Source organism: Pseudopodoces humilis, chromosome 5, assembly GCF_049639895.1.
Source record: "Pseudopodoces humilis isolate 2021_Gansu_Grassland_sample_001 chromosome 5, ASM4963989v1, whole genome shotgun sequence".
NCBI lineage: Eukaryota > Metazoa > Chordata > Aves > Passeriformes > Paridae > Pseudopodoces > Pseudopodoces humilis.
The window spans coordinates 51,231,081-51,254,633 of NC_142204.1; the positions used below are offsets into that span (position 1 = coordinate 51,231,081).

A 23,553-nucleotide genomic window follows, 5' to 3' on the forward strand; every position below is an offset into this window, starting at 1 on the left:
TTTTGTCTTCCACCAGCACTTCATGCACTTACCTTACATGAACCATCCCCAGGACTGTTTGCAGAGACATTATTACTTCATTATCTTTACTAGGAGTTGCATGGTTAGATCTTCAGTACACACTTGCCTTTCCATTGTAGTGTTTACAGCCCTCTGAGACTGTCAGACATGATCTGATTCTCCTCCTCCCCCATGTTTTTCCTATGCTGAGATTCTTATTAATAACAAAAACTCCTACTACTGTCCAGATGTATCACTTTACAAATTGCATTATTGAATTTTGAATTTCATGCCATATTTAATACTGTTTTCCTCAAGGTCAGCTGTTTTTCCCATATGCTATACTGGACCTCCTTGCCATGGTGTGATTTCACATTTCATGTCATCAGCAGGTGAAAGAACTGAGAACCTCCAGAGCTTCCTGTACAAACACAGCCTAGTGGTTCCTATTTATTGCTGCTTACGATTTTTCTTTGTTTCTCATAGCGAAAGTACTGAGTTGTTAGTACTGGGTGATAACAGTAACAAGATACTATGGTAACAGTTTGGTGAATTTACTGATCTATTCAGCACAATTAAAGAATTACAGATTTTCTGGTTTTCCAGACACACTTTTAACCAACCTTCCTTCCGCCCTTCCTTCCTGCCTTCCTGCCTGCCGGCCTGCCTTCCTTCCTGCCTTCCCTCCTTCCCTCCTTCCCTACCTCATTCAAATTCTACAGGCACATTCAGCCTCACTCTAACTCCACTGCTTTTATGATCATGAGTCAATGTAAGGAAACTGCCTTATAACATATCCATATCCTAGGTGAAATATCACTTATGTTGTAAGTTTATTTCTTGTTCAAGCATCACTACATTGCAATGACTTATATTCTAAAAATAAATGGTTATATGAATACTAAATATCCAGTTAGCTTTATTATGCCATCACCCACAGATAAATCTCTTGGATAAATTCCTATGTAAATAACATTTAAATTATTGCTAAGTTGGTACACAATTTTACAACTGCTACTAATTACCTATATTCAGATTTCAAACTTTAGTGCTACAGCCTGAACTGAAGCCAGCTGAAATCAGTGAAAGATATCCCTTAACATAAAATTAAACTACACTCCAGTGCTACCTCATAGTTATGACTAATTTATATTACATTAACAGTGGAGTATGTTTTTCAACAAAAAATTTTTTATGTGTGGATCATAGCAAGGATGGAGCAGGTAGGAAAAATACCGACAAATTGAGTGCAAATGTTTATTCTACTTTCAGTGTTTAAAAGTTACCAAATTACTTTAAAAGTTATCATAGAAAAACTAGGAGTATTTGGCAATTAGGTGAGGAATCACTTCATAACATCCAATGCAATTATCTGTTGCCATGCAGATCCCTCATTATTTTACATTCCAAGAGATATTACAAGAATATTAGCTTTATTCTGCAAAGTCAATCATCAGTGAAAATTGATGTTCGTGTTAAATTGTAAAGGAACTTCATACTTGGCACCCCTCTAAGATGAGCAGCTAAGTTTATACTTTCCAGAGCTATTGATTGAGTCTATGGTAGTACAAGATTCAAATTAATGCGAGCAAATACAGCTTTTTCTACACAATCAAGAATGATGGAGATTTTTACAAAATTTATGGTAATGTGAGAATAGCAATAGTTTCATAAATCCTTTCAAGACATATGCAAGAAATCCCCCTAGATGTGATATTCTTCACTATTTTCACTAATATCTCAGATAACAGAAGGGAGGGCATTTGCAAATTCATGGAAGACACCACGCTGGAAGTTTCAAGAATTTTGGGTGACACAGTAAGAATTCAAAATGTACTTGAGAAATGTTCTGAAATTAATCAAATATAATTTGTCAATAAAGTGATAACAGCAAGCACAAATTACTCCCACCAGGAAAGAAAATCAAACATGGAGATGCAAAATGGGTACTGGCTGGTTAGGTGGCTGTATGGCAGTTAGCCATAATTGCATCTGAATAAACAATATGTTGTCGTTGCAGAAAAGACAGTCCCATTTTGAGGTGAATTAACAGGAATGATGTATAAGGCATGGGAGGCAATTATTCTGCTCTACTTGTTGCTAGGAATATCTCAGCTGTACTTGTGTATTTATCCTTGGGCTGCACACTTGTAGAAAAGACAGTGACAAATTGAGGAAAAAGTGTGGAGAAGATCCAAAAAGAATGACTGGTGTCTAAGAAAGTCCAAAATCCTTGGAAGATAACTGAAGGAAATAAATTAGTGTAGAAAAGGAGGTTAGGATAATATTTTTCAAATATTTAAAAGTTGCCAGTTGTTCTCAATCCCACTGAAGTGACAAGGTTGAATCAGTTTAATCTGCAGATGAAAAGGCTGAGGTGCACTAATAGGAAAATATAACTGTGAGAATAGCTCCATTCAGGAAGTTCCATTGCTTAGGAAGGCTGTGGAATCCCTCTTAGTGAAGTTCTTTAAAAAAAAACAGGGAAGACGAGCATTAGTGAGAGATTATTAAATCTGATTATACTTGATCCTGTAATGAAGGAAAGGACTCAGATGACCTTTCAGTCTTGCACATCTGTGATGCTTTGGGGCAATGTAAGACCCAATTTAATCATCTTTCAAACAGCACCTCATGTCTACGTCATTGCTTAGACAAAGAGAATACTGCCAACTATTCCTGAAATTACCCAGATTTTCAAATCTTCACTACTTTGTTAATCATTAGACATTTGTATAAGAAAAATGTTTTCTATGCTGGGTGATTTCCTCAATTTTGACATTTTGAGGCTGTGGGAGGAAGGGGGGCTGCAGGGAGTATTCCAGACAAAATTACGGGGTTTTTTTATAAGGCCATACAGAAAATGTGCAAGTTCTCTCTTCTGAGAAAAAAAAGGCACAACATTTTCTCTGAAAGCCTGATTTGTCCTTAGTTTGGATCTAGATTCTGGAAGGATGAGGTAACTTTTATTTTATTTATTCTATTTTATCAACTCTTGTTTCTGTATAGGCAAGTGTTTCTTGGGCAAGCTCTTGACACCGTGCCCTGACATAAAATATTTATTGAAATAAATTAATGTTATCTGGGTGCTTTAGACTACTGCAATTATTTTGAATGGAATTGCAGTAGAATCCTGTAGGATGGAAACCTCTGTCTGAGAAAAGTTAATTCTTAAGTCACTCTGACTTGTTTCTGGGGCTTGCCTGATTTCCATGTACAATTCAAATTTAACATTGAAGATTTCTTGTAATTCTAAGTTAATAACTTTTTGTGCGTTTTATCGATCACTCACACTTCCAAAACTTCTGGATGACTTTTTGAAATCCAAAATCATTTGCTTTTCTTTGGACATTTGTTGCAGACAATTTGAGATTAAATGGAGTTAATTTAATTTGATTTAATTTTCTATCTCTTGGACTACTGCAAGCCTGCAGTCAGAACACTGAAGGCAGGCAGCATTTTCTTTATTGTGCCACTGAGCAGCTCAGATCATCTGGACTGTCAGCAGCTGGAATGTACTGACTTCACTGTCAGAGGAGCCCAAGGGTTGAGTAGTCTGCATTTGTATTGCGTTTATCCTGTTCTGCATTTTTGTGCTCTGTGGACTAGCAGGGCCCAATTCCACAGAGCCCACAAATAGCTGAGTCACCTATCCACTCAACTAGCAGTTTCTAGTGGCTTCTTTGTATTTGTTCTAGCAATCACATTTTATCTTAATGAGATAACATGAGAAATCAGCGTTTCCAGCCTGCTGTATCAGAACACCTCCAACAGCTTCCTTCAGCAGTATCACTGTATCAGTGGTGCTCACACATTTGTTGTTGGTGAATCACTTTATGCCACACTGTTACACTTTCTGCCTAGCTGAAATATTCCTTATAATATTCCCAGAGGTAACTGCACTGTGGTGTATGATGAATCCATGTCCCTATGAGGATAATGATAGGTTTCTTTTTTGTGTCATAATGATAGTGCAGAATGGAGGCAGAACCTATGCCTAGAGATGAAATAGTTACAAACAAAACCAACCTAACAACAGCAGATCTAGAAAAAGCAATAGTAATCACTTTTTAAAATGTCACTTTTTTCTCTTGCATCCACATATCCTCACACACTTTAAAAACACAAACTACTTTCTGTTTTCTGAGCAGCCCAGAGCAGTGACATGACTGTAAATTTTTTGCATGTTATTGTAAACCGGTATATTATAGGAGTACATTTAAGCAGATGCTCTTTTAACCTAAGATACATTTATATACATATTTAGGACCTGGTTCTAGCTATGCAGCCCCTTGAGGTTACTGGGAATTTAAGACATTGTAATTTACAGGCCTGTGCACTTTGCTGATTTGAAGGTAGAGGTGCAGTCAGGAAAAAAAATGTCTCTGTCACTTTCAAAACATCATTCTCCTTCCCTCTGATGTAGTTCTATAACCCATGGAGTGACTATTTTAGTTTTCAGGAATCACTGGGGTATTTTGTGGCAGCAGAGCACAGAAGTGCTGGTATGTATGAGGAGCAGGGCTGTCTATCTCTGCATAAGGGCATCATGTTCATCAGGCTCAAGTATCACTTGTCCTCTTTATTTTCAAATGAAGCACCCACTGCTATTAATTAGTTAAAAGTGAAGTTTAAATGAAATGAAATACACAATCAAGCAATACTTTTCCATTAGAAATGCCCTTTGGGGATACATTCAGTTTTCTTTTTACATATTTGTGCTCTCCATGTTGCACATTCCACATAAAATTGCAGCTTAGAGTCATAACTTAAATAAACTAAAACTGGTCTTATCTAAACTTGTACAGTCCTTTCTTCTTCCCATGGTATGGTGCAATTCTCCTGCAAATTAGTACAACTCACCAGAACTGAGGTTCCAGATGAAGCTTCCCCACCTCCCAGATTATATTATCTCTGAGTAAAAGGCAAAAACAAGACCTAAAAGGAGAGAGAAAACTTCAGACTGTTTCCTCATCCTTCTTCCCCTACCCTAAACGCTGAAAACACAAGGTGAAGTTAGGCTTCTTTTCAGCTTGAGAGCAGAGGTCTCTTGCTGCCCAGAGGGCACAGCAGCCCAGCCTTCTTGGAAAGGATGGACACTTCTCTCTTTTACTGGTCAAGCCTTTTCTCAATATCTTGGCATAACTCTTTCAGGAAGAATCAACCCAAAAATTCAGTTCACTGCTTCCTCATCCAGTGCTCTAATAATTAGTATAGATGCAGTGGAATATGGTCTGTGGACATCATTCCCATTGCCATGAAGAGAGAATTGATTGGACATTTTGGACTGACCTTTGAAAGGTGCCTGCCTGCAGTATAGTCAGTGAAGAGAAAAAGGCAATTAATTTATGAACACTAGCTCTCCCCTTCAGGTCCTTTTGCCTTCAGCTGCGTAGCATATTTTACCAGATGCATTAGATGTATTGCATTGAGCCTGTGCACTGCTGAAGAGAGATGGCCAGAGATTTCTGCCCATGTTCCCCCTCAGTTTCTTCTTTTTGTTTAAAACAATGGCATATGGATGCTTGTGGGAAAGGGTCCTCTAAGAATAGACAATGTGATGTCAAACGACAAATGTGCTCCTTTGAATCAAGTAATCTGATTTTCTTGAAAATGACTGACCAGGTTTTGATTTTGCAATGAGCATCCTTTAAATTCTATGCAGGGCAGCAAACCTGCAGTTTAAAAGCCAACATCTTAAGCAGAAATGCAACTTATGCAATCTTGAAATTATTTAATATTTCTCAGAAGTTATTTATATAGCCACTTTTTGTTTTTCCTCCTCTGCTTCAATGAAGATTGTTTTTATATTTCACAGCTCATGTAGGAGGCTGTGCAAGAAGTTACTAATAAAATATTAATGTTGTCGTCCCACAGGACATATTGTTTATACCATCACAGATGCAGTTTACATCTCAGATCAATACAGCAATTTTTAAAAACCTCTTTTGAAAGCAGCAATTGGAGTATGATTATAGTTGTCCACAGTAGTTATATCATACAGCAAATTAGGAAATATATGTCAGGACCCATTATTCTAATGGCAGTCTTGTAAGATTTTTAAACAATGTAAGTAGATGCCAGATTTGCAAACTGATGACCCTTTTTGAAACAATACTCTCAGTAGGGAGGAGGGAACAAAAATATTGTTGACTTGAACATGTCTGTCAAGTTAATGCTTCACAGGAACCCACAGCACTACTCAGCCTTCTTGAATGCAAGTTCTCCCTTTCTTTAGCTTGCTCATAAGTTATCCCTTAAGCACTCATTAGACCATTGCAGCTGAAAAATGGCAAATTCGTTTTCAATGGCAGCTACCACCATCTCAGTCCTGGCCAAATACAAGAGGCAACAGTAATACTGCCAATGACACTTTGTTTCCTGCAGCATTTGTAAAGAAATATTTTGTTTTCAAAAGCAATTAAAATGGAGTAAGTTCTTACATATTTGTGCTCCATAAAATGCCCAGTGTGTACAGGGGTGAGAACTGTAAAAATTATAAAGCAGAGGATTGGAACTTCTCTGTCCTAAATGGCTATTTAAGTAGCACATCTGGAGAAGGACATCTGCCAAATTTTTAGCAATTATCAGCAGCATCATTAACAAGGGAACCATTATGATATGTGTAATGGCAATATTTATTTTATGCAACTAAGAGTTTGTCCTAATATCAAATTAAATTATGTACCAAATTAAAGGTAAGATCAAGCTTTACAATCTTTCAATGAGCTCTACTTATTATCAAAGAGGGAGCTGTCAGACCTAATCTGAAGGGATGAGTTTATGCAGATATACAGCTGCAGCCAAGTCAAAGGACATGGGAATGCAGAGAGAGAAAGAGCAGGGAGTAAAGCTCCCTTAGCACTCTGTGTCTGCAAGCTGAGTATTATTTGAACAGTGATCAAGTGTTCTCTGGAGACATGTTTTAATTAAATTCTGCTCAGCTAAGAAGTTGGATGAGGACACAATTGTCAACAAAAATCCCTCCTTGATGAGAGACTGAATGCCAGCATCACAAGACCCTCAGCGTCCCTCAGTGTTTCAGTTTGGTGGAACAGCAGTAATATTACAGGCTGACAGTGCAGAAGCAAGAACAATGCTCTTCAGCCTATGCCTATTGATGTTGCCAGTGTGCCCATAGAATATGATTTTCCAAGCTGTGGAGTACTGTGCTCAACTCATCTCACAAATGAGAGGGGCCCAGTATGGCCATGCAGAGTACTCATAATACCTCAGCAGCTCTTAGCTCTGATAGAGTTTATGTAGTTCTGGTGAAGACATTTTCTTTCTGACTTGATTTAACAAGTTCATATTATTTTTTTCTTTACAAAAAAAAATGGATAATGGGTATATGGGAAAAGAGTATAGTGGGGAAAGAGTAATACTGGAAAAGATTAATACTGTCTGTCTTGGTCAGTGATGTGGATGACAGGGCAGAGTGGACCCTCAGCAATATTGCTGATGATACATAACTCTGAGGAGTGCTGAGGGACCTCATCAGACTGGAGAAATGGGCTGACAAGAACCTCATGATGTTGAACATAGGAAAGTGCAGTGTCCTGCACCTGGGAAGGAAGATCCTCAGGCAGCACATGCTGGGGAACAACCAGCTGGAAAGCAGCTTTGTAGAAAAGGACCTGGGAGTCCCGGTGGTCATGAGTCAACAGTGTGTCCTTGCAGCAAAAAAAAAAACATTAACATTGACCTGGGCTGCATCAGGTAGAGGTATGGCAGCGGGAAGGGGGAGGTGATCCTTGCCCTGTACTCACCCCTGGTGAGGCCACACCTGGAGTACTGTTCTGGACTCCTCAGGAGTCATGGATATATTGATGGCACTCTGAGCAATGTGGTCTAGTGAAAGGTGCCCCAGCCCATGGCAAAGGAGTTGGAACTAGTTGATTCTGAGGACCCTTCTAACCCAGCTCATTCTGTGACCTTATGATTCTTTGATTAGAGAGAGTCCAGTGAAGACAACAGGCAGAATCTGAAACACGGGAGGTTCCCTTTAAACTTTGGGAAACACTTTTTTCCTGTGACAGGAACTGAGCACTTACTCAGCTTGTCCAGAATTGTGGAATCTGCATGCTTGGAGATGTTCAAAAGCCTTCTGGACATGGGACACGATCCTAGGCAACTGGCTTTAGATGACCTCATTTGAGCTGGGGGGCTGTACAATGAGCCCCAGAGATCCATGCCACCCTCAACCATTCTGTGGTTCTGTGATTCCAAGTAAGAATCTCACACAAAAGGCAGATCATTATGAAACCAGAGAAGGAAGGAAATAAAAGAACATGGCACACTAAGAGATGATAGGGGTTAGTGAATCTCAATACAAGTTTGCAATGGTAAATCTCCACAGAATAAGAGTTTCAAAGACGACAATGAGTCAAGGAACTATTTATCAGAACTGCAGTGTGACAGGATATTAGCAAAAGTACAGGCAATATAGAAAAAAAAACATTTTCACCAGATCTCCTGTGACTCACAGTCACAAACTGGCAGTATTTTCTGTGAAGTCAAAAACATCTTTTCTTTGCAGAAACAATTCCATGGAAACTCCACTCACTGAGTCTTCTAGATTTGATGTTACCCCACAGGGAGGTAGGCTGTACTGGAAACAAAAGATTCAGCATATTATTCCAAGATAGAGCTTGTTCTCATGAAGGGAAAAGTTGTTGTTGCCTACAGCAGAGAGAAATTATTTTCAAAGACTTCACAATTACATATGCAAGAATCTGTCTCTGCATTTTCTCAGAAGCTTTCATTTACATAGCTCTTTTTCCTTGCTTTGCCACCCCCGAGCTCCCACCTTCTTCTAATGTAATACGTTATTCACTATTTTAGAATTGATGCAGAAGAATCGTATAATTTACCTATAGGGTTTTTTGATCAGTCCCTCAGACTGAAATCTCTGTAAATGTTGTGCAAGTTCATCAGGAAAGAGATTAACCTTTCCATATCTTCAAAACTACACCAAGAAATGAAGATTCAATACTCGGGCTTTGTGTGATATGCCTTGGCTAGAAACTCAGGTATTGTATCTTTATGATCTTTAACGATCATAACCTTTTGCCACTTTTTCCACCCCAATTGTAATCAATGCCTACATTACTCATCCACAGCTACCCTAATTAGAGAGAAGTCATACACTGGTCCTCAAAGAATTAGAGAGAGAAGAGAGACTGATATATTGTGGTGTAGATTACACATGGTAAGCAAAAGAGAAATTCTTACAGAAAAATAGTATTTAAAAACAGTAAGTGGTTGGTTTATATTTTGCATAAACTAAGTGAGGTTTCTTCTCTGATTTTCCTAAATATTTCTCATGTGTCCTGGTTTTGTCTTGGATACAGTTAATTTTCTGCTTCTTAGCTGCTACAGTACTGTGTTCTGAATTTAGTATGAGAATAATGTTAATAACACACTGATGTTTTAGTTGTTGCAAAGTAGTGCTTACCTTAAGTCAAGGGCTTTTCAGTTTCCCATGCTCTGCCAGTGAGGAGGTGCACCTGTGAGGGAGCACAGCTAGAACAGGTGACCCAAACTGGCCAAAGTGGTATCCTCTAAAGACCATCAGACTCAGTCTATAAACTCAGGGGAGTTGGCTGGGACCCAGTTTCTGCTAAGGAACAGGGTCAGTGGGTGATGACAAGTTTATTGTGCATCATTTGTTTCTCTCGGGTTTTATTCCTCTCTCTTTCTCTCCTTTTTCATTGCTGTTATCATTAGTCTTATTAATGTTACTATTACAATTTATTGCAATTTTCAATTAAGCTGTATCAAGTTTTACTCTTTTCCTGGTTATCTTTCCCACTGGGGTGTGGGGAGTGAGAAAACCTGCATGGGATTTAGTTGTTGGTTGGGGTTAAATCATGACAATATGCAATCTGAGTTTCTTGTTTGAGAATACAGTAATTAGGCATCATAATTTGATGCAAATTTCAATCAATAGAGGTTTTGTGACTTTGGTCACAAGAGGAAGATTTTTCACAATAAGAACAGTCAGACATTGAAATAATCTCCCCAGGGAAGTGATGAATTTCCTGTCCTGAACACTTGTAAGATTCAGCTGGACAGGATACTGGGCCATCTTTTCTACATGGTGCTTTTACTAGGAAAGGTTGAACCAGATGATCACTGAGGTCCCTTCAAACCTGTCATTCTATGATTCTATGATTACACAGTTATGGAACTATGTCAGAAAACACTAAATGTGTGCAGCGCTATTTGTTGCCATATTGCATACACTAGCCATTGAGCTGGAATAGCAACTAGAAATTGATTATATTTCATATTTTTTAACAACTACTTGTTCCAATTGGAGTTTGATTTGCTACAGAAATATGATCTATTTATATGAACAGACTAATGATACACTAATGATAAAGGCTAATGATAAAGGTGTTTTGTGGTCAGCAGTACGTTCTGTGACCAGAACATCTGACTGCACATAATCTGATTTTGAGGCTGAGACCTAATTAACAACCAAAACACCAGAGAAATACTACAGAAGAAAGAGACTCTGATTTAGGGTTTATGTGTGCTAGTGGAAGCTACATGAGGAATTTTGCAGTAAGTTCTGTGTAGACTTCTCAAGAGCACAAAGTGTGTCCCATTGTAATAGTGCTGATGATAGGGAAAGTATATCTTGTTTAACTTCACAATTCGAAGTTAGGCACCTACATTAGGCACATAAATAGCACAAGGGAGAGTTACTCTCTTCAGTATATACCAATTAGCAGAAAGGTGCCTGCCTCAGCCTATTTGTGTCATCCCTGCCTTTTCCCTGCTGAATGCACTAGCTGCTGGGCTACAAAATCAGCCATCCCTCTCCTTATCTTCTTAAGGCACAATGATTCTTGAATCTTTAGCCTCACCATGTTGCAGCACTGGCAGAATGAGTGAAGATGGCTTGGTCTCCTCTTTTAACTATTCTAAGGCCTTATCATAGAAAATGCAAAATATGGATGGCAAATACTTTTCTTTTGGCTGAGGAGCATAATCATATTGTGCCAAATGCATTGTCTGGCTGTAACTGCTGGGATGTTGTATTAAAATGGGCATCGCCTTGGATGTCCCTGAAGGGCAGGAGGCGCTGCTGCAGGGCTTTGCTTTCCTCTTGGTGCTGTTGGCTGTGTGCTCTGAGGGTCACCAGGCCCATACCAGCTGGATCTGTGCCTTGGGAGATTGTGGCAAGGGATGATGAATCTGTGTATCCAAAATGGGCTTTGAGTTTGATTCCTCAGTCAAATTGACAGTGTCTTAGGGGCACACACAGTGATAGAATATTTAGGGGAGCTTTTGGTGAAAATTTGGGTATCTGTGAACTCTAATGTGGCTTGGTCTCTTTACTTTAACTGCAGTTCATTTAAGTGCACAATAGACATCTACTGGGGAGATTTTGTCCTAACAGCTTACAGACCTGTTTCATTTATGGCTGTCCAACTCTGCTTTGCAGAATGGACAAGATTCTTGTCTGAAAATTTTTAGTCTGGAGTAATTCAGTATATGTGTGTTTTAAAATATTTAAATTCAAGATGTTCCAGGAAGTATAATTTTTTTTCTGAGTATAAAATTGGTACTTTGCAACAAGCTTGAGAATGAAAGGAGAAGCAGCAATAGGCAAAATTTCATTAAAATTTAATCTGCCCCTACAAATGAAAAAGTGTTCAGATTCTTCAGTACTGGGGGTGACTTGGTACTGAAACTGCTAGTGTGCATTCAGTCCCCCCTTAGGACTCACTAATATCCTTCATGTGAGTGATAGCATAATTCTGTGCAGAAGAAAATGACTGCTCTGCACTGGGGAGACACCATGGATAGGTGATGTTAGTGGGTCAGGAATACCACGTGTTACTCTTGATCCTGCCAGAATAACTTCTTGATTAAAGTAGATAAGCAGACCAAGAGTCATTCCTTTAATTTATTCCACTGTGATAAAATATGCTAGATCTCTTCCTGCTTAAATGGTTTATGTAGTAAAAAGTAAAAATGCAATATTTGCAGTTGTAAAAAGTGTACCTTATATATTTAATCCCTAGGTAATAATGTTACCAAAATAAGAAACATGATCTTCACATCCTTTTCTACTTTCCTATGCGTGTATATGAAAAAATATTTTCTTTCTCTATGGAGAAATGGCAAAGAAAAATGATTACAACAATCTTCAAGGAGGAAGTTTGTATATTAGATTTTGTAGTTCTGTGTATTAGCCATGGATTAGAAAAACAAAAACAAAAGCAAGTGTTAAACTGTTTTAGAGTTCAGTGAATTTAAATTTAATATTGACATGCAAACTTCCCCACTTGGAACTTTTGTCTTAGGTGGAGCAGGGAGGTGGCAGTTTTTATTAATTTCTCAACACAAGCAGTGCAATGAATTCTTTATTTCAGAAAATATTAAGTGAAAAGCTGTGCTCCTAAAAGCAGCAAGACATTTTAGGCAAGTTTTATCACAGTGAGGCTAAAGAAAGTACAAGAACTTACTGACTGATTGAGATAGATGTGAGACCACAACTGCCCAAAGATGCATGAGTTGTGTACCTCTGTCCAGTTGATGCTGCTTCCATCCTCATTTCTATAATTTTCATTGTAGGAGAGAATGGAAAAGTTGTGAAGGAATATCCTGTCAATGGCAGCAGCAAGTTCCAAATCTGAGGTAGATTGCACCTACTGCTGAATAGCTTTTAGTGCTGCACTCTTGAGAATAAGCAACCACTCTGCATTGAAAGTGACTTTGAGGGTTCTTAATACTGAAAGGTTTTAAAAGCTGGTTTGGATTTTTTTATACATTTGCAAAGGAAAAACAGATATCTACACAACTTGTTTATGCAAAAAGTATGTGAAAAAAATATCAACGCTGTAATTTACATGATGCTGTTATCACATCAGGACAGTAAAATATCTCTCAGTGGAAGAGTTTATAAAGAGTTTTTGAGGATATGATAATCTCAAAAAGTCTAATCAGGTAATAGTATTATTTAAACTCCATATGGTTATCAGAGGCGTGGTTATGTACATCCACATTGCTATGGCAGTTCTGAAACTATCTGTACAAAGTTTTTGAACATAATGTAACATAATGGTAATGCTGAAATTATATTTAGTCTAAATAAAATAATGTTGTTAGTGAAGGAAAGTTTGTGTAATGTTAGGAGTGGGTTGATTTTAAACATTTTTCGAAGGATTTTCTTTTCTTTAGGGGAGGTAAGGGAAAGAGAACTAAAGTTCTTAGTTATTGTAGTCAAAAATCCTTGCCAAAAAGGCCATTTTATGAACTAGAGTTGTCTTTCTAAAGTAGGAAATAAAATATAATAAGCAATTATGTAGATAAGCACACATAAGCTATGGCTCTGTGTAAGAACTTCATATAGCTCAATATATAATACTAATATATATAATATATACTAATATATAATACATTTCTGCCCATTACCTCGTTTTATCCTTACCATTATGCAAACAGAATGTTTGTTGAAATTCCCATAGAAGTATGATATGAAATCCTGCTAAAATATGCTAAAAGTAATCTAAAATTCCTATGGTATTATGTTCTTCTGGAGATATTTAGGAGCTTCATTTTATAAAAATTGAAACTCTGAAAATGAGAACCTGGGGAGCAAAGAACCAGGATTACTGGTATGCCCTTTTGAACATTAGGATAATTTATCTCCAGGCAGCCTCTGTGACTCCCTGGCCAGTGATGTAATCCAATAGTCTTTTATACTTATATTTGTCTTGCTTTGGTTTATATCTATCTAGTCCTTGGTTTTTATGATCTTTACGTTATTCTTTACAGCTGAAATAAATGCCTTTTTGCTATTCAGGGTTAAATGCTGACCTTTTTGATGGCTATTTGTGGGACTTTTGCATTCACAGTTGTTCAATGGTGATGTTTTATATACTCACAGTCAATCTGATAGAAAGCCCAGATAACCTACTTGTGAATTATTTTTATAGTTCAGCAGGCTTTGGATCAGAACTCTTGACTGTAGCCTCCGTGAAATGTTTTATTCTTCTAGATAGGCTTGTGCAGACCCAAGTTATTTTCCTAGGTGGTAGCAACATGGTGATACATGTGTTTGATAACAGGAAAAAGTGCCCCTATGTTGTACCCCAACAAGATTTCTCTGGAAGTAAACAGACTGCCTGCTAACATTTAATGGTCCAAGAGGAAGGGAGAATAGAGGGAAGAAAGCAGGGGAAAGAGAGAAGAAAGAAGACAGAAGGGAGGTCATACTGCAATAGAAGAGAAAAGGAAATTATATTGATTTTCTCAGTGAAAGCCAATATTGTTAGATCTTCTGGGCTGAGAAGGAGATTATGTACTCTATACTAAAATTTGTCATTGCATTTTGTTTCTTTACAGAGTACCTGGTTCTGTCACGCAAGATAATTTCTAAAATACAGTAGAATCTACTTTGTAGTAATGAGGAGAGAAAAGTGAAGACTAACAGTGCCATAATGCAAGTCATTAGACTTAGATGGTGATCTGTACTCCAGCAAAAAATGAGGTTTCTTTCTGCTGAAGATGAGTTCCATTGTGCTCATCTCCTGGGACTGCATGAGCTATCACTTATCAGACAGGTGCTAAATGCTGTGCTTGAAGTAGATTATAGCTTCCTCTTTCACTTCAGCTGAGAGTCATTTAAAGTGCATTTTTAGGCCTGTTAAAAATTGCTGCAACCTTTGTGTCTACACAATTTCTTTCATATGCAGCCATTCTCATAAAATGGTACTTGCATGATATGGGGAAGAGGGAAATACCACCATAAGCTTAATTTATGCCCAAATTCACCAGCAAAAAGACAATAAATATCCACTTGTTCTGTGTGCAGTAGTCATATGTTTGGGAGTCATATTCCTGCTTCTAGGAAGTAGAGATGAACTGTTCATGGGGCCAAACCATGTTTGAAAAACGTTGCTTTTATGTTGCAAATCAGGGGTGGCTTGAGAGGACAAAGCCTGTGATCATCCCATTTTATTCCTCCTTCCCTGCTAGCAGCATGTGAAACAGCTGAAAAACAGATGGGGAGTCCTCTTCTTGTGAAACATCCAACACTCTCATGTGGGAGACCAAATGTTGCCATGACACACTGACAGCTAATTAAAATGTGTGTATGTTATATGAAAATAAGCCATAGGCCATGTTTCTTGGTGCTTATTTCTTAGTCTATAAGTGAGCCAGATCCATGTATTCCAGTCTGTTTTCAGCTCTGCTTATTTGTGATCTCAAAAAGACCCTTTCTCACTCAACATGTATTCAGTTTCACACTTTAAAGTATGATTGAAGGTAAAGGAAATAACTGCTACAATCTTTATTCCTTGGAACAAGGTTAGAAGTTATTTAGGGGTTCATATATTGTCAAGAATTAAATAAAGCAGGAAGAAGAAAGTGTTACTTTTTACTGGACATTTTCTCATTTGGCACTATACTAAACTTCCTTCTTTAATACTTAGTTGAAAAATTTTGCTTAGATCATAACATTACAGTAATTATAAAAAATTATGTGGCAAGTTTTCATTATATATAACTACATGATTCTCTAGCTGCAGTTATATGCAGATTCAGCAGCAGTGAGGTGAGAATAATAGGAAAAAGGTACTTTAAAAGGTTGACTGAATTTCTCCCAAAACACTCCTAGTCTGAACAGCTGTCCCACTGAGTGCCCTGCAGATGGAGCATCTGTGATAATGTGTATTTCTCTAGCACAGAAGTATTTGTATATTTTCTGACTAGCCTGCAATGGCCAGATCTTTTAGGCAATGAAAGAGGAGGAACAGCACACAGTTGCCATTATGAAAGAAAGCTGTCCATTGGCATTCATCCTCATATGCATTTTGCTTAGCAATTCACTTAGTCTGACTATGAATCATCAGAGTGAGTCCCAGGAAGAAAAAATACCAGATAGCCACTGTATTAATAGGACTGATTAGTTTTCCACTGTATCTCAACAGCTGTGTTTTATTCTTTCTGGGGATAATGTGAAAAAAACAAAACATTTTTCTTGGTTGTTTTTTTTCCACTTTATTGAGCAATGTCTCTGTGACTATAGATTTAAAGAAAGCATATAGTTTATGTTCAAAACATAAGCAAACAAAAATGGAAGAAAGAGACATAGTCTGAAGATAGCAAAATGTTTCATCAGTATTTTCATGACACATCTTCTATGACAGATTTCAATAAGAGGTAAGTGGTTTAGGACCACATTTTAAATGAGGAGCTGGAAAGATTAATATGATAGGGTTCAGCTGAATGCAGGTTTGTGCTGTGCCATCTTTCAGGGTATCCTCACAGATAATCCATATTTATGTGTATGTAGACAAGATACTGTCTAGGTAAGCTGATATTTAGATACAAAAATAAGGAATAAGGTGCGAAATGGAATAAGAGATTAGATGATTTGGCTTGCATAAATGCATCTGGTTGCAAAGCAACAAGAATTTTCTGTTGATTCTGTTTGCTTTATTTGAGATATTACACCTCACAGTAAGAGAATGTCTAGAATTAACTTCTTTGTCATTGTGTGAGTGACAGAAAATGTCAGTGGGATAAATATTATTTGACTTCTGTTCATTTAAAAGCAAGTTACTCTATTAGGGTTGAAGTTTGAGGGTTTAAGTGCTATTAAATTTTTTCTGGATTTACTCTGTGGGCTGACTCTCTTTAACCAAACTTGTACAATTTTATTTTTGAAAACTTGACTGAGATGTTGGCAAGAAATTCAGTGCTGGAAAACCTCCAAGCAACTGCATCACTGAGACAGGCATAATAAATGGCTAAGACCAAACCTGGAAGCCAAAACTCCTTCTTCGTAGTTACAGCTCTGTCTGGACAAGTAATTTAATCCATTGAATTCAGGGATTTTCCAATTCTGAGAATTTATATGAACTTACGAGACTGATTGTGATCAGGCTGTGGGAGTAGTTGGGGCTTTTGGAGGGGAAAAACACAAAACCCTAAAATCCTCATGGTGAAGATCAAGATGACATAGAAGCACTGCATTCTACTCAATAATATGTGAAACTTAAGTCATCTATTTTTTGATGACCATAATGTTTCCTAGAATGCAAAGTGTTATGTTATAGCCTTTGGAATATGAGCTGTGGTAAGATTCCCAAGACCCATAGTGGCAGAATTTCTCTCTTTGGGCCAGTAGTGCACATATCCACATTGAGAACTAAAATCATTCTTCTGCCTTGGAAGATTAGAGAGTGCATTGTGCAACTTTTGGTATAATAATTCTATATTTTATCTAAATTTAATCTTTGTGCCAGTATAAGTACGCATATTTTTTTATGGCCTTATTTCTGTCTTTCATATCTTAGATAAAACATGTTTGCTAAAAATATAATTTAAATCACTTAACATTTCAAAGTGATAAGTCAATAACATTTTTTGATAAGGCAAATCCATTATTAATAGTCCACACAGAGGGGTTATCCTTAATCTCCTATGTTTGTCCAATCTATATTTATAGAAGTAACTTTAACATCATGAAAGCAAATGCTGATGAAAAAATGGAGAGAAAGAAATTAAGTAAAGAATCCATCTCTCATTTCTGCTGTCTTTCATCTATAAAATAAACCAATAAACCCTAGGATTCACATCCATTTCCTTAAAGGTCTTCCCTAAGCCTCCTTTTCTCCATGCTAAACAGCCCCAGCTCTCTCATATGCTTCTCATAAGATTTGGACCTCAGACCCTTCACCTGCTCTGTTGCCCTTCTCTAGACACACTCCAGCACCTCTCTTTCTTTCTTTCATTGGGAGCTGAAGTGGAAGCCAAAAGGAGAACTGGATGTTCATTGTAGGAGTGGAATCATAGGGACTAAGGTTGAGGAGCAGACTTAGATACCAACATTTCCTAAAAAGAAAGGTTAGAAAAATTTTCTTCAGACATTCTGCCCTGGACAAGAGTGGTAAAGCTTATGGTATAGGGAGGCCTACATTTAATGTACTTTGTTCAGTTTTATTTCCATTCTTTGTGAATTGCCAGTTACTTTTTCAGGTCTGCCACCTTTGACAAACATTCTTCCTCTGTGCATGCACTCTGTTGAAGATATATTGTTCATATTTTTGTTCTCCTCAGATTTCCAAAGCGCAGTTTGGAAAAATTCATTTTCAAAGCTGTTTCAACAATATTTTCAAAATGGCTGGCACAGCTTTGATTTATGATTTCCATCATAACACCTATAGTAAAACAATCTGCTCTTGTTTAAAAACATTCAGTTCTTGCACTTCTACTTTGGCTTTCAGCAAGTCATGTAAACTGCAGCAGTTCCACCACCTGCTGCCTACACCAGATGCATTTACGTTTACATTTTAGTTCAGATCAGGAGTGGACTTTTGAAGCAAATCTCCTGTCTGCACTCCACTTACTAAGCTTTGGGTTGCAAGATAGAGTTGTCTCAGAGTGTGGTATGGGTTCATCTTAACAGGTTCCAAACAGGAATTGTGTTGCAGGAGAGTACCTTATACCCTGCAGTAGCCAATGGACATTCAGCCCATGGGACCAGACAGAGCTAGACTGAGGTAAAAACTTTAAAAACATCTGATATGGACATCTGGTCCTCAACCTCAACTGTTTCCCTCCAAAAAGCTACTCATATTGTTCAGCACTATTTGCGAATATACACACCCAATACTTGCTCCAGCATTTGTGTAATTCATGCATAAACATGTACTTTGCTGCTCAAATGTAATTTGGATTATCATGACAGACTCCAATTCTCTATTCCTTCTCAGACTCCATTCCTTAGGGGATTCCCCTGTTCCTGCCCCAGATCAGACCCTACCACTGATTTCCTGTACATTTTATTCCACGGGTTTTTACCCATACTACAGCTACACACTGTCTTCTGGGATGAGCAAAGATTGCAAATTTTATCACAAGATGCATGTTAGGACTTTATTACACGCTGAGCCACAAGTAATGGCTACTAAGTTGAAGAACTTAAATTCTGCATACAAAACCATAACATACAAAACCGTGGAAGTTGGAAGGAGGTTATAATTTCTCTAGTTTTAATTTACTTGTTTTTATTGAACATAATCATAGACAGTAGACAATTTAAAGACAAGATGAAAAATACAATAATGTCTTTCATCAAAAGAAGCATGGAAGAAATTTCCCAAAAGCACCATAGCTAGAAAAACAAAAGAATAGCGTTTTCATTCAGTTCTGATGTCAGTGATGGGAGGAGCAGAATAACAAAAAATGCATGTTGGAAAAAAAAAAAAGATGGTTTTCTGGAGAGACTGCAGGTGAGCTACGGGATTGGGTATGTCAGTGGAAAGAGAACAGAGATTTCTACTGCCTTGGAGCAATTGCAGGAGTCTGGGGAAGTTTTTGGCTTTGGCAAAAGGAGCAAAAGAAATAGAGCATGGAGTAGGGAGTGCAGCTTAACTCCAAGGGATGGACGTGGGCAGCTGTCTCAACCCAAACTGGCAGAAATGTGCCAGAGAGAGCTTTAAAGAGTTTCCTGCAGCTTGAAAAATCACTGAGTTGCCTGAAATCAGACCTGGAAACAGGAGCCTGTTTGCAACGATGCACAGAGCAAGCTGAGAGTTGTTATTTCTGTCCTACTGTTTGGAGGCTTTTCTGTTTAAAAGTTATTTTAATAATATTCTAATTTATATTTTAAAACAGATATATTTCTTGATGTAAAAAGCCTTCAATATTTGTTAGAAAATTCACTGTAGAAGACCTGAGCAGATTAATATCCAAGTATTCATTGACTTGAGCTCAGAATTTCTTAAGGGACACTTTTGAAAGAGATTAAATATTAGCCACTCTTCTCTTCTGAAAGGATATTGCATTCTTTTTCCAGGTGGTGACAACTAAAGGAGGAGGAGGAGTGAAATGACACACTCAGTGTGCCATTTCCAGTGGGACCAGTGCTTGCTTGGTACAAGGCTCAGGCCCCCACCTCTAGGATGCTGACATTCATAAGCCTGTGGCTTGAACTGCCTTTGGGTTGTTTGACTGTTGTGCCTGCCAGTTTCTTCTGTTGTTCTTTGCAGGCAGTAAATGTATTTGTATACCATCTGCAGTAATTCTGATGCAGCAAGGTGACACTGGTAACTCACTTGACTTGTTCAATAATTTAGTTCAGGTTTGTTTCTAGCTGGCTATCCAGGTGAGCATCTTGTATTACTGCCTATTGTCATGGTTACAGGACTGGCTGCATATCTTCTTCCCTCTATGAGTTTTCTGAGTGCAATATGAGAGCTGTCCTTGCCTGGAGTACAAGATAGCAAATCTTCACTGATAGACTTGGATGTGGCATACTGCCCTGTAAATGAGCATTGATTTATTTCAACATATCTAGTAGAATTCAAATAGATGCACTGCAGACACTAATATTAGTTCTTAACTACTAGTAAGTGGGTAGTTAACTGAAGTAATTCCATTTTCTTACATCTGTGTCGTTAACTCTTGGTTGTAATTAGCATTTTGAAGTGTTGCCAGAATTCCCTGTCAGGGAAAAATATCCTGTATGTTTTCAAGTGCATTAACATACACAAAATATTGTTCTATTTATACTAGTATGTTATATAAACAAAAGATTGTCAGAGCTGCTGCTACTGCAACATACTGATTTGTGGAGTATTTGTGCATTTCTTGAAAATAATCCAGTCTTTGGTGAAGGATGTGCTGTCCGTCCCTGTCTTGTGTCTGGACTGGCCCCAGAGAAAAGCCAGGCAGCCCCTGTGCCCTGGAGAAGGCTCTTGCAGGAGCTCCTCTCTGCGGGGCAGCTGCAGAGGGAGGCAGACGGCTGGAGTGGGAGCACACAGCCCTCCACAGTGCAGCTGGGCCATACAGCCACATCTCAAACAGAGCATCACTCATCTTCTTTTCCTTTTCCAGGGTAAAATCAGTTTACCTTTTCCCCTCCGTGTAAGAAATTCTTAAAACATCTTACTGCTTCTTTGTATTTAAAATCCTTACTGGATAGACTACTTCAATGGGCAAAAGGAACGTCAGCATTGGTATGAATAAAAGTTATTTAGATAGGATCATTTTCCAGAATTCCCATGTGTTTTTTGCATGCTGATTCTGTTAATCTCAAAGCCTTTTTTTTTTTTTTTAATATACATTGTTCATGAGGGTTTTGTTGTTGTTTTATGCTGTCCTTAGAGATTTGTAAGAATGTATGTGTTGATGTCTAGAGTTCCCAGAGTGTGACTTAACTGCTGAAGGTAGGAATTAGTGATAGGTGTGCAAAATATTGCTACAGACAAAGACTAAAAGAAGGGCAGGTCCTCTGATCTCAGACTGCAAACTGTGTTTTAACATTACCACAATAAAAAATGTATGGATGCCAGTTTGGATTTAAATGTATTTACCCCACATATTTTTATTTCTAGGAACTTTGAACCAAAAGAACTGGGGCAAGAAATATTCTGCCTGTAATGGTGCCAAACAATCGCCTATTAATATAGATGAAGACCTTACCCAAGTTAATGTAAATCTGAAGAAACTTAAATTCCATGGATGGGAAAAGGAAACTTTGGAAGATACTTTTATTCGCAACACTGGCAAAACAGGTAAAAAAGTCATATTTCATGTTTGGAGTTAAAAGGGCTGAAAAGTGATATAGGATGAACAACCAACTGAAGATTTTTAATGTATCATTTTGATTTCATTTAACTGGTGCATTCTGAATTTATCTATTAAATGAATAAACAAAATAACAGTGATGACAGTAGCTAAATGAAACAGAAATCACACAAACAAAATTATGTGCATGGACAGACACAGCCAAAGCAATCACATCATGACTATCATCCCATCATGGACACATCGTTAAATCTAAACAGTAAGTTGACATTTGCTGTGAAATTATGGTAATTATTACTATATATCTAGAGTCTGTAATGGTAGGCAAAAAAGATTTTTTAAAAGTAAGAATAAATTACCTACTCATCTGAAAGCACTTCACAGGTTAAGATTCATCTCACCTACACATGACCTATAATACAGAAACTTTCATCTGAATTACTCACATAGACGCCTCCTAACAGTCAAAGAAGAGAAATAGGCATTTTTGTGTTCTGATTTGTCTGACCAATCTTAGAAATACATTTTAGAAAGAAATGATTTATACCTACAAGTGCCTGTTTTTCCCAGCCATGAAAAAAGCTTACAGTGTCATCAAAATTGTCAGACAAATATTTTTACAACCACTTACAAATCCAGGAAAGCAGTAACTGAAAGCTGCTTGTTAGAAGTACTGTTCCTTCTTCTGGACATAGATGTGAAGAAAGGTATCTCTTAACAACTGTCTTTGACCTTCTACCAGTTCCAGATCTACCCCTAGATCAGCCTTTTTGGTTGAGTTTAATTTAGTTTGTCTTGGTTTAGTCCAGTTCAGTTTAGCATCATTGCTCCTAATTTCTGTTCTTTCTGTCATGTGCTTCCTACATACCACTACACAAATCACTTCTCTCCTGCCCTACTAGCTGAGATAAATACTGCTTTGTCTTTTCAAGATGCCCCTGAGAAAATGTTCTTTAAAGTCCTTAAAAGTGAACTGAGCTCTTTCTCATCTACAGCAGTCCAGATATTATATGAGGAACTGCTAAGCTTGTTTAAATGGTCTGCATGGTTTTGAGGAAAGGAATGTAGTGAAAATGAGCTCCGTTAGTGCTGTATTATCAAGAGATCAAGAAGTTCACAGTTGCTGGAGATGAGAAAGCCAAAATGTGGGGCTACAGTCTATCCCATCCTGATCATTCTCTCCAGAAGAGAAATCCTCTGTCCCATCTACAGTTTGTCTATAGCTGTGTCCAGCTGAAGACCTGTCATTGCTTTTTCCCATGAGAGACATCTCCACAGCTAAGGAGGCTGATGTCAGGACAGTCCTCCTAGGACTCCTAGGACTGTCATGTTGTCCCATGATTTGTATATAGAACTGTGGTAAAAATGGGGGGCAGGTGTGTATTTTCCTTTTTGTTGGAGAAACCAGTTGGAAACACAGACCTTTTCAGGTATGTACTTCAGGAATTTATTTTCTCAGACAGCCAGTTAGTGGCTGGACCACCTTTCTGAGCCTTTTAATGTAGTTTTGTGTCTAGTTTCAGATAACAGGAAACCAAGCACACTTCATTAAATTACTCTTATGAACTGCAGCATGAAATGAAACATATTCTCCACGCTAGCAGACAATTACCACACTTGTTACTTAGTTTAGGTAACCAATTTCCTATCAAATTGCTTATGAAATACAGAGAAATAAGCATATATTATTTAACTTCTAGCACCTAAATACTGAAATACAAGACTTGTAGATGCCTTGACTGGCTTTTATATTGACACTCCTTGTCTTTCCTTCTTTCTCAATTTTTTCAGTGGAAATTAACCTGACAAGTGATTATTATGTGAGTGGAGGTGGGTTAGACACCATATTCAAAGCTAGCAAGATCACTTTTCACTGGGGAAAATGTAACGCGTCATCAGATGGATCAGAACATAGTCTAGAAGGACAAAAATTTCCTCTTGAGGTAAAGTATAGAATTGATTTTGATGATTTCAACAATTTGACATTCT

The 23,553-nt window shown here is 37.7% G+C and overlaps 1 protein-coding gene across 5 annotated transcripts in view; it reads left to right on the forward strand.

Moving 5' to 3' along the window:
• PTPRZ1 (protein tyrosine phosphatase receptor type Z1) overlaps positions 1 to 23,553 on the forward strand; it is a 130,535-nt gene that overhangs the window by 50,612 nt on the left and 56,370 nt on the right. For all 5 annotated transcript variants that reach the window (XM_014248842.2, XM_088055216.1, XM_088055217.1 and 2 more), the window contains exons 3-4: positions 21,372 to 21,551; positions 23,356 to 23,507. In XM_014248842.2, the coding sequence (XP_014104317.2) occupies positions 21,372 to 21,551; positions 23,356 to 23,507 (332 nt within the window). The remainder of the gene's footprint in view (positions 1 to 21,371; positions 21,552 to 23,355; positions 23,508 to 23,553) is intronic.